The sequence below is a fragment of the Hyperolius riggenbachi genome, chromosome 4, assembly GCF_040937935.1.
Source record: "Hyperolius riggenbachi isolate aHypRig1 chromosome 4, aHypRig1.pri, whole genome shotgun sequence".
NCBI lineage: Eukaryota > Metazoa > Chordata > Amphibia > Anura > Hyperoliidae > Hyperolius > Hyperolius riggenbachi.
Genome location: NC_090649.1, coordinates 439,270,141 through 439,282,448, shown reverse-complemented (window position 1 = coordinate 439,282,448; position 12,308 = coordinate 439,270,141). Strand labels below are relative to the sequence as shown.

Sequence of the window (12,308 nt, the reverse complement as noted above, 5' to 3'; positions counted from 1 at the left end):
TTTTTTTAAGTTTTAACGATTAAATTGTACTCTTGTGAGCGACCGATCTCACTATTATACCTATAGGGATTGTCCTTTTGGAGCGAGTGTGTTTCCCAGATACAGGGCAGAGTTCAACAAGTTAAAAATCAGGATGGCTGAGCAAAGCATGCTGGGAGTCGGGAAGTTAAACAGCGATCTGCTGAGGTTAGATAGAGATATTCTTCAAGCAAGATAATAAAATGATGTATCACATATATAATTGCACTCTTGCTGGTGCTGCTAATGATGGAGTTCTCCTTTAAAGAAAAACAAAAGTTTGCTTTCCTAAAACAGAAAGAATTTGCGATAATTCAGGTTGGAGTGAGCTTGAGATGTCTCCCAGAGCAACACTGCTGAATAAGTAGAAGAACTTTAACCAAGGATTGAACTTCATCCTAATCAGTAGCTGATACCCCCTTTCCTACGAGAAATCCTTACCTTTTCTCAAATAGATCATCAGGGGGGAGGAGGTCTGTGTGGATGATATTGTGGTAAAACTCCTCCCACAGTGTGATGTCATGACCATGGTCATGACAGTTTCCTTTCTGTGAACCTTGTTGCACTGTGGGCAATATCTGTGGGCAGTCTCCAACTGCCAAGCAACCAGTATCTCCCTCTGTGCATATATATATATATCTATAAAAAAGAAATCTTTTAGCCTATCGCATTGTTAGTGGGTGTGGTTATATATAATGGCAGTTGGTGTGGTCTAGTTCTTTGTTTTCTTGTCTGCCGGTAATAAAGATGTTGTGCTGGATCGTTGTGGATCAAACACATTAACCATCGTTTAAGTTCATCTTTAAAGGAGTTATCAGCCGAAATTAAAAAAAATGAGCTTTACTCACCTGAGGCTTTCTCGCACCCCTTGCTGCCGACGGTCCTCTCTCCACCGCCGTCTCGTGCTCCTGGCACGCTGCAGAGGTCTTACTGCGCCTGCGCGAACCGCCGCTGTCAATCATAGTCAAGTGGTCCACAGCGCAGTTGTTCTGCGCCTGTGTAGTGCGCCGTGGACCACGTGGCAATAATTGACAGCGGCGGTTCGCGCAGGCGCAGTAAGGCCAACTCCGCGGTCGGCCTCTGCACCGTGCGGGGAGCCCGGGACGGCGGCGGGGAGCAGACCGGTCGGCATGGGACAGTCGGCAGCAAGGGGTTGGAGAAAGCCCCAGCAGGTGAGTAAAGCTCATATTTTTTATTTTGGCTGATAACTCCTTTAAGTGATAAGGCACAAAACTTTAGAAGGTGAAGCTGTTGTCTAATCAGTGGCGTAGCTAAGGAGCTCTGGGACCCAGTGCAAGTTTTACATGATGGGCATCCCCCCCCCCTCAAGCACTCTATATGGCCCACTAAAATCTGCCAAGGAAAACCACCACTTGCCGGAACACTGGAGGAGGTTAGTCCCGCCCAATGATGCCGCTGCCAGTCACCGCCGCAATCTTTATGGAGGGAAGAGCCAGGGAGAGGAGCCCCAAGGTGAGGGAAGGGGGGGGGGGAAACGTCCGCCCTTCCCCACGCTGCGCACAATGCTCCTCTCTGCTGCGCTGCTCCTCTCCAGGGTGCTAGGGGGGACGGCGTCCACTGTCCAAAAAAAGTGGGTGGACTCCGTCCCCCCGCGTTCACGCAGGACTCGACCCCTGCTGTTAATGGCCATCTTAAAGTAAACCTGCAACAGAAAAAAGAGCCCCTGGGGGTTACTTATCTCAGAAGGGGGAAGACCCTGGATCCGAATGAGGCTTCCCCATCTTCCTTCACCATCCCAATCCAGCACTGGCAGCCTGGAGGAGAAGCTGGCCTCAATAGCGACTCTCTGCTCGAGCTCTGGCGAAAACAGCAGAGCCCGATTAGGTCCTCTCTATTGTGCAGGTGCAGGCGGCTCACACCTATCCAGTAGTAGCTGGATGGTGTAATGGTTAAGGGCTCTGACACAGGAGACCAGGGTTCGAAGCTCGGCTCTTCATGTTCATTAAGCCAGCACCTATTCAGTAGGAGACCTTGGGCAAGACTCCCTAACACTGCTAATGCCTATAGTGCGCATCCTAGTGGCTGTAGCTCTGCCGCTTTGAGTCCGCCAGGAGAAAAGCGTGATATAAATGTTTTGTGTCTATCTGTCAGTAGAGCACACCTAATTGGGCTCTATTTTCGCCAGAGCCCAAGCATAGAGCCGCTACTGCGCATGCACACAGCTTCACACAGCTTGACAAGGACAGGGAATACGTTGCTGGGATTTCCATCGGCCTGTGTATGCACGCCCTGACGAACTGTGCTCCTTTGTTTACATTACTCTCGTCAACCATAACCAGGCTCTCTGTGGTAAGTACAGTACCTGCAGTAACAGGCTGCTGCCCTTGCGTCGCCTTGGCAGCTTCCTGCGCACTGCATAGTACCGCATTAAGTGTGAAAGGCTCCTTTGCCTTTCATTGCTTTAGCGGCACCATGCAGCAGATTAGGGCAATGCCATGAAGGTTTACCCTACAAGTGTGGCAGTGCACTGAATGTAATAACTTCATTTTGCTGAGGAAAAGGCAGTCTCTTCTGTTTTGCTCTGTGTAGTGCTAAAATTAGCATTTTCCAAAACTTTTTATAAAAATGAGTGTGCAAATAACTTATTACAGTGTGGCTAATCTATCGAAGCTTGAAAAAATGATTGTAGATCTAATTTTATGTTTTGGCTGATTAGTGTATGTGGTCTTCTTAAATTTGAGTTAATCTTTAAGTGTAGCACATACTTCTCAGTCGGTTTTCTTGGTCGTAATAAGTACCAAATTACAACACGGAAAATTGACCACTTGGCACCATCTTGATCATCCAGCTTTCTAGGATTGTGAGTTTAATGTAATGCTGGGCATACACGGGTCGATCCGGCGGCCGATTAGCCGGCGGATCGGCGTCCGCGTGGATCGATTCCCGCTCGTCCCCGCCGGCGCTTCTTATCTCTTGCTCGATTCGCCACTATTGTCCGCCCACGGGGATCGAGGCCGGAATCAGACACGTCGGTTATTATCAATCGAGCCATCAAGCTTGATTGATAAGCCTCCCCTCGACGGCGTGTATGCCCAGCATAACACTTTAATATGTAATAATGTACAAGTGTTGACTGTAGCTGACTGTATGTTTTCCATTCTTAGAGGGGATTGTTGATTCCTGCAGTGAAGAGTCAGATTCAGATCTGTCCGATGTGCCTGAACTAGACTCTGATATAGAACAGGAAACGCAAATCAGTTATGATCGCCAGGTATGTGCTAAACTCCAACATAGACAACATTAAGTGCTTCTTCTGTATATAAATATGTACAAAAGAAATACGAAAAAAAAATATGAGTTTTCTGAGGCTCAGTGCACACCGAGCGGTTTTGGATGCGATCCGCCGGTCGCATCCGCCTGTAAAAACGCTTGACTAATGTATTTCAATGGGATGGTGCACACCAGCGGTTTGAGGTTTGTAGCAAACCGCAAAAGTGCTTCCTGCTGCATGTTTGCGGTTTGCAGAGCAGAAGCGTTTCTGCCTCAATGTAAAGTATAGGAAAAACGCGAACTGCTCTGAAAAACGCTACATCAGAGTGGTTTTCCAGGCATTTTTGTTACAGTAGCTGTTCAGTAACAGCTTTTACTGTAACAATATGTGTAATCTGCTACCCAAAAACGCACCCAAAACTGCTAGGCATGTTTAGAGAACTTCTCTAAACATGCCTAGAATCGCTCTGAAATCAGCTCCAAAAACCGCTAGCGTTTTGTGGATCTGCTAGCAGTTTGGTGTGCACTGGGCCTTACATTGAATGGGCAGTTATACCTGCTGGAGAGACCTTTTTGTCCTTTATGTGCATTTGTTACCTCTGTGAGTCCACAGTGCTGGAGCTGAAAAGTTGCTTTATCTCCTACCAAGTCTAATTTTGGTAACAGACTCCTACTGTCATATGAAAGAAAAATCAAAGTGAACATTTGCATCTGTGTTCTTAACCACTTTACCCTCACGCGTACGGATTTCTCCGTCCCTTTTTTCCCCCCTAAAAAACCAGGGACGGAGAAATCCGTACCTTCCGCGCTACCGCCGCTGTCCGCGCTCCCGCCGCTCGTGCACGCAGCCGCCCTCTCGCCCGGAGATCAATGAACGGGAAAATCCATTCCTGTTCGTTGATCTAAGCCCCCGCAATGATCTGCTGCTTCTTTCAGAAACAGCGAGATCATTGTGAATCTCCCAGCCTCCTCCTGCTTCCTGTAAGCGTCCTTCCGGACGCTTACAGGTCGCATGTAAACAAACACTCTGTGGCCATCTTGTGGCCAAATAGTAAACTACACCCTAAAAGCATTTTACATATACAAACATTACATTTACACAATAAATTAACTCATTACCTCCCACACTCCCCAATTTTTTTTTTTTTTTTGTAATAAAAAAAAAAAAAAATACAATTAAAAAAAAACATAAATAGTTACCTTAGGGACTGAACTCTTTAAATATTTATGTCAAGAGGGTATAACACTGTTACTTTATAAACTGCGGGCTTGTAATTAGGGATGGATGCAAAACTGAAAAAAATGCACCTTTATTTCCAAATAAAATATTGTCGCCAAACATTGTGATAGGGACATAATTTAAATGGTTTTATAACCGGGACAAATGGGTTAATACATTCCATGGGTTTTAATTACAGTAGCATGCTTTATTTAAAAACTATAATGGCCGAAAACTGAAAAATAATAATTTTTTCCCACATTTTTTCCTATTTCCCCATTAAAACACATTTAGAATAAAATAATTCTTGGCATAATGTCCCACCTAAAGAAAGCCTAATTGGTGGCGAAAAAAACAAGATATAGTTCATTTCATTGGGATAAGTAATAATAAAGTTATAGACGAATGAATGGAAGGAGCGCTGAAAGGTGAAAATTTCTCTGGTGGTCAGGGGGTAAAACCCCTCAGTGGTGAAGTGGTTAAAGGATCACTATTGCAAAAATTGTAAAAATTTTAAAGGGAACCTAAACTGAGAAGGATATGGATTATTACTTTTAAAATAATACCATTTGCCTGACTCTCCTGCTTATCCTGTGTCTCTATTACTTTTAGCCACAGCCCCTCAACAAGCATGCAGATCAGGTGCTCTGTCTAAAGTCAGACTGGATTAGCTGCATGCTTGTTTCAGGTGTGTGATTCAGCCACTACTGCCCCAAAGAGATCAGCAGGACTGTCAGGCAACTGGCATTGTTTATAAGGAAACATCCATATCCCTCTCAGTTAAGGTTCCCTTTAAATACATGAAAACAAAACTAATACTTAAAGTGTTTCCCTCGCTACTCCGTTGTCCCCCGTTACTAAGCCAGCCCCCCCCCCCCCCCCCGTTACTAAGCCAGCCCCCCGGGAGGTTTTTTCATTTTCAAAAGCAGTTATTAAATGGCACTTGCTTAATCCAATTGGCAGAATAGTGTGCAAACAGGTATGCAGGGAGGGGGGCAGAGGACTGCATCTTTGTATAGATTTTTTCCAGGGATCGCTTTTGTAAAGAATAAATTAAACACTGAAAATCCCCTATGAAGAGATAGACTAGTCAAAAACCTGTCAGTTCTACTACCTACTGAAAGTGACAGCAAAATAAGAGAAAAGTTATTTATACCTCATTTGACGCTGGAAGAAATATACTTCTTATTTATATGTGTTTACATGTATTTTAATTTTTGAGAGCTTGGTCCTTTTGCCAAGCTTATCTCACTCTCTGCAGAGCTACTTGTAAGGACTCGTTCACACTAGAGGCACTTTTTAATTTTTTCAAGCGCTGGCGATTTTCCAAAATCACCCTGAAAGCGCTTACACCATGCTTTCCTAAGCGCTAGTTCAGATTGGGGCGTTCCGTTCACTTTCCGATCGGCAAAACGCTGCATGGACCATCTTCAGGGCGATTCTGCCTCAATGGAACGTATAGGAAAAATGCAAAACGCTCACAAAACCATTTTGTGCAGCAATTGCGTTTGCGTTTTTAAGAATTGTATTTATTCTTTTCTGGGTCAAAGAGTTCACTTCCTGACTTGCCGAGTGAATTCAAAAAAACTGCTCTAGAAAGCGTTTAGAAAAGCGCTTTTAACAAAAATGCACCGCCCACCCAAGCTATCGGCAAAAACAAAAATCACGTCAAAAACCGCCCAATGCGAATGTGCACGCGATCGGAATGCAATGTGAGCAGGGCCTAATGCTGGGAATACACGGCTCGATTCTGAGCCATTTACGTGGCTCGATAGATAACTTCCGACATGTCTGATCTCCCGCCCGATCGTTTCGCCGCTCGATCCGCATTGAGGACAATGCAAAAAGATAAGAAAAACGAGTGGAAGATAAGAGCATCTCCTGCGGAATCGAGCGCAGAATCGATCCAGCGGGACAATCGAGAGGCAAAATCGAGCCGTGTATGCCCAGCATAAGAGCGTTTCCCAAACCTGTCCTCATGACCCACCAACAGTGCATGTTTTGCAGGTAACCTCACATATGCACTGAGAGGGGTAATTAGTGTCTCAACTATGTGGATTAACTAAATGAGTGTTTTTTTACCAAATCATAGTGTTGGGGGGTCATAAGGACAGGTTTGAAAAACAATAATATATAATATAATGAGGATGCTATCAGTGATGATCATGTCTAGGGGAACTTAGGTGAAGCATGTGATTTGTTTTATCTGCTGATAGATTTGCAAAGCTCTGATCTTCTGTGATCACATCCTGCTTTAGCACATGTCCATGACTAGCAAATCAGAGACTTACCAGTACATATCTATCACCTGACCTACTGATCACATGTTTCTCCATGAGTTCTAGACCTGACCATCACTACTGCTATAAGCTCTGTCAGCCAAATTACATTATTTTACAAAACTTTTTCATGCGTAATAGATTTTGAAATAATGATCTATTATACACATATAAACTGCTCCTGAACCTATAATTGAAATATGACTGTTTGGCTTTCTATTTTCTTCACATCAAGCCTTTCCAATCTTTTTTCCTGATCACCCACGTTCCTCCTCCCAGCACCTATTTTTTCCCAGGCGGGGTGGGGACGTGGGTGATATGGGAAAAAGAATGGCGACGGTGGTCCAGAGGGTCTTTACTTTATCTCCTCACACTAGAGCTCCGCCCCCCCCCCCCCCCCCCCCCCTTGCATGAGCGCCTGCATAATTTTGTTTTTACGCTCTGTGCTGGTGGAGGGGATCAAAGACTTAGGGCCTGTTTCCATTACATGCGGTGGGATGCGGCTACATAGCCGCATCACACCGCGGGTGTCCTGAAACCAATGCACGGCAAAGGAACAGTTTCCATTGCGTGCGGAGCATTCTGAGAATCTGCAGTATACTGCAGATTCTCGCACAGCCACATCTGCTCGCCGTCCCCTCCATACACTTCCGCACCTTCCGATGCGGAAGTGACGCGACCGTCAGCGGAAGCGATGAGGTGAGGTAGCCACATTCGCATCACTTCAGCAATAGAAAAAGGCCCTTAGTCTGACACTTTGACCTTGATCCACATGGGGGGACGCCATGCTGGACTGAACCAAATATATAACGTATTTTTCGGTCTATAAGACGTACTTTTTCTCCCCCAAAAGCGGGGGAAAAAGTTACTCAATGTGTAGCAAGCACCCAAGGAGGGGAAAAACAATGTGCTATGGCTTGCAGCGTCTCTGCACTCCCAGACACTCCGACGACTCCTCCACAGTCAAGCCAGCACCATCTAAAGTATCAAAAACCTCTGTTATTGATAACGCTGTGATCATTGTCATGCTTCTTTTTTTTTATCAATAAAAGAGCTTTCTGATACTTTAGATGGTGCTGGCTTGACTGTGGAGGGGAAAAAAATGACTGCATCTTTTAGTCCGAATGTAACAGCCCTACCTACACTGGTGCTTGTTTCCTTGAGTAGTAGATGAGGTAGCGGGAGGCAGCAGCGCGATCCAGAGTGTGAAGTGGCATATCAGCAGCCGCTGTAATTATGCATTGCTGGTCCTTTGATCTTTATCTCCCTAGCGTGCCCCACAGCAGCGCGAGCCACAATGTTTCTATGCAGCATAGGAGAAGCTGTCGATATCCCCAATGCTGGTCCTTTGATCTCACTAAGCATCAGCCCTGCAGTAGTGCGATCCCGGCTAACAAGCAATTCAGCCACTATAGCGGCAGAGTCCTCAGAGGCTTCCGTACTACCTTGTTTATGTGCGTCACCCCATGACCCGACACACATGCGCTGCAGGTCATGAGAGGGTGTCAGTAAACAGGGCAGTACTGAAGCCTCTGAGGACTCTGCCGCTATAGCAGCTGAATTGCTTGTCAGCTGGGATCGCACTGCTGCAGGGCTGATGCCTAGTGAGATCAAAGAACCAGCAATGTGCAGAATTACAGCGGCTGCTGCTAAGCCCCTTAGAAACATTGTGGATCATGCTGGTGCTGCTGCTGCCACTCCACTGTGCATCTCATTAGGATTATTTACATAGCATGGACACTCAGGTTGGTGAGATCTTCTGTAATGTAATTGTATTGGTTAGTTAGTGTAGCTGGGGAAAGGGGGGGAGGGTGGTTTCTGTAGTGTAGTGCAGTGTAGCTGGGAGGGGGAGGTGGGGGGAAGCAGGGGTTTGTGTAGTGTAGTGCAGTGTAGCTGTGGGGCAGCAGGAGTTAGTGGAGTATAGTTTAGTATAGTTTGTGGGGGCAGCAGGGGTTAGTGTAGCTTGGCAGTGTAACAGACAGACATCTTGGGGGGGAGGAAAGGTCCATAAGACACTCCTGGACCAGGGATGCACCAGGTTTAGTATATACATATTTTTTTTCCCTGGTTTTTACCCTCGAAACCTAGGTGTGTCTTATAGGCGGAGCGTCTTATAGCCTGAGAAATACGGTAATCGGCATACCTACGACCGGAGGAAATGTGGAGTAGGCTGGCGGCTATCAAAGTGTCAGACATAGTCCAACACTTTGATCAGAAGATTATACTGTGCCAGATTTTATCAGCAACAGCGCCATCTAGTGACATTTTTTTATGTCTGACTTTGGTGCTGTAGGGGAAAATGCCAAGGTTGAACATAGTCCGACAAAGGATTGGAAAGGGTTAGAAAGGGTCATCCCTTTCCAGTCCTATGTTGGAATCCTATGTCAGATTATGTCCATCACTGGCATTTTCCCCTATAAAGTTTTAGGCTTCACTCACAGAAAGTCATTGCGGTGCATATCGTGCGAAAGCAGGATCGCAGCTCAACAAAGGGGGGAAAGTTGGATCGCATGTTATACGTGTGGTGTGACACATACAAAATATGCTTTACTGCACCTGTCAACATGTGCGTTATACGCTACCGCACTGCATGCACTGCATTATGCTGATGGACTCCTCTGCAGCGCACTGCTACCATAGCGATGTGATTGTACCATTACGATAGAAGTACATAGCATTATATTCTCTGACGCAACGCACTGCAAGGCACCAGTGTGAACTTTCTCTTATTAGTTATTGAAACAACTCTCATACAATGTGTTAAATAGCTGCATTGCCTCAAATAACCACTATTAGTACATAAACAATTAATTTAATTAATAGCTTCATAAATGTTAATCACAGGCCCAGTCATCTGAGGAACAAAAAGCTTAATGCACCCGGAATACCAATGAATGGCAATAATAACATTTTATCTCCCCCCTGCCGCCACACTCCTCCTCCTATACCCTGAGCCTGTGTCTGTATTTTTGGCATTATCTGATGGAAACAGTCAGCATTTTAATTAGGCTGAAAGCATAGTTATTCATTTTCTCTGCAGAGAGCAGCCATTCATAACTGCAGTGGCAGCTCATTTATCGTACGCTGCTCTGCCCTGACGGGAAGATTGTAGAGAGTGTACTAATGGCTTCCACTGACTGAGCACAGGCCTAGTGCCGTCTGATGAGATAACTGACGCGTTTCACTCATGTCTGCTCCGCATCACGCAACTGAAGCCAATTCTTGAAGAATATTGTCGTATTGTAAATATACATAACTGCTAGTAAATTTCGAATGCTCTGCTTTTGCATTTAACTACTTGTCGTCCTGGGGGCAGCATATCTACACCCTGCAGGACTTCATCTAAAGTCACAGGGGCGTAGATACACGTATCTCGATCGGATTGCCCGTCACACACGCTTATGACATTAAAAACAATACATACATAGTTACATTAGGGACCAAACTTTCTTAACCACTTCACCCCAAAAGGGTTTTTACCCTAACGGACAAGAGCGATTTTCACCTTTCAGTGCTCATCCCTTTCATTTGCCAATAGCTTAATCACTACTGATCACAATGAAATGATCTACATCTTGTATTTTTCACCACCAATTAGGCTTTTTGGGGTGGATATTTGTTTTCAGTAATTACATTATTTTTTATGAATTTTAAAGGGAAAAACAAGAAAAAAAAAAGATACACTATTTTTCCAATTCATCCCCAATAGTTTTAATATAAACACTGCTACTGTACATAAAACACACACATTTTATCTGCCTATTTGTCCTGGTTATCACAAGATTTAAATGATGTCCCTAGTACAAAGTATGGTGACAATATATTATTTGGAAATAAAGGTGTGTTTTTTCTATGTTGTGTTTGTTGTTTTACTGATCTCACGTGCACGCTCGCGGGAACACTCGTGCACACACAGGAAAGTGCACAGGAGCATGCACACGTGCATGCGCACAGCGGCAGCAGCGCTGCTTAACCGATAAAACCATCCTGGAGCTGTTAAGAGGCTCCCGCAGGACGTTTTAATACGCCTGCTTGTCCTTAAGTGATTAATATGTATGTCATGAGGGTATATTACTGTTATTTTTGCAAATAAGGGCTTGTAATTAGTGATGGACGCAAAACTGAAAAAATTCACCTTTTGTTTCCAAATAAAATATTGTTGCCATACATTGTGATAGGGACATAATTTAAACGGTGTAATAACTAGGACAAATGGGCAAATAAGATATGTGGGTTCTATTTCCAGTAGCGCGTATTATTTTGAAACTATAATGGCTGAAACCTGAGAAAGATCAATTTGTTTCTTACTATACCCGTTAAAATGCATCTAGAATAAAATAGTTCTTAGTATAATGTACCACTTAAACTTATTAATAATAATAGGAGCCCAAATGAGGACTTCAAAATAATGTCTGTGTGTAGGAACACACTAGGCAGAATCGCATATGCGTTTTCCATAGATCATAGTGGAAAACGCATATGCGATTCTGCCTAGTGTGTTCCTACCCTGTGTAAGCTGTATACAGCAGAGGAATACAGGAAAATTGATACTTACCTTGTAATTTTCCTTTCCTGGTGCATCTCCATGTCGGCATACTACTGGGTTAGCTCCGCCCCTCTAACCCCTATAGGACCAATTAAATTTGATATATATATAGGTCCCTGCCCCTTCCACCGTATTCTAATAATTTAGATCTCAGACACGATGGACCAGGGTGGGACGTATGCCGACATGGAGATGCACCAGGAAAGGAAAATTACAAGGTAAGTATCAATTTTCCTGTTTCCCTGGTGCCTCCATGTCGGCATACTACTGGGATTTTCATAGTAGAAAAAAAGAGACCAAACGGGTGGGTGCTATCAACAATTATTTATGTACTGCAGATAAAACACTCCTTCCGAATTTTACTGATGTTAACAGAGCTGGATTCACTCTATAATGGTTTATAAATGTGTTAGGCGATGACCAATTTGCTGCTTTGCAAATCTCTAGTAGCGAGACTCCTGATACCGCTGCCCAGGAAGATGAAATACTCCGTGTTGAATGTGCTGAGGTAGAAGAAGGTGCTTCTGACCCTCTGGCTCTATAGGCTTCTTTGATCAAACGTACCAGCCATGCTGCTATGGTCCTAATGGCGACTTCCTTGCCTTTCCTTGGACCTGCTGGATTCACCAGTAGATGGTCTGAGTCTCGAAATGAACTGGTCATTTGCAGATACCATTGTAGCCATCTAGCTACATCTAATGGATGCCCATTAGGAAAATTTTCCTCCGCCGGAAACGTTGGCAGTGTCCATTCCTGATTCAGGTGCTGTACTGACACAACTTTGGGGAGAAACCCAGACATTGGCCTTAGAACCACTCTAACAGACACAGGTCCTATAGTGTCTGAGGACGGAAAAAAGAATACGGTGGAAGGGGCAGGGACCTATATATATATCAAATTTAATTGGTCCTATAGGGGGTAGAGGGGCGGAGCTAACCCAGTAGTATGCCGACATGGAGGCACCAGGGAAAGAAACTGTTAAAGAGAATGCATTGAAATTAACTTGTTGCTGTAG

At 44.5% G+C, this 12,308-nt stretch overlaps 1 protein-coding gene across 2 annotated transcripts in view; it reads left to right on the top strand.

Moving 5' to 3' along the window:
• The window catches only part of EML6 (EMAP like 6), a 245,299-nt gene that overhangs the window by 91,561 nt on the left and 141,430 nt on the right, over positions 1-12,308 (top strand). For both annotated transcript variants that reach the window (XM_068232562.1, XM_068232561.1), the window contains exon 12: positions 3,144-3,250. In XM_068232562.1, the coding sequence (XP_068088663.1) occupies positions 3,144-3,250 (107 nt within the window). The remainder of the gene's footprint in view (positions 1-3,143; positions 3,251-12,308) is intronic.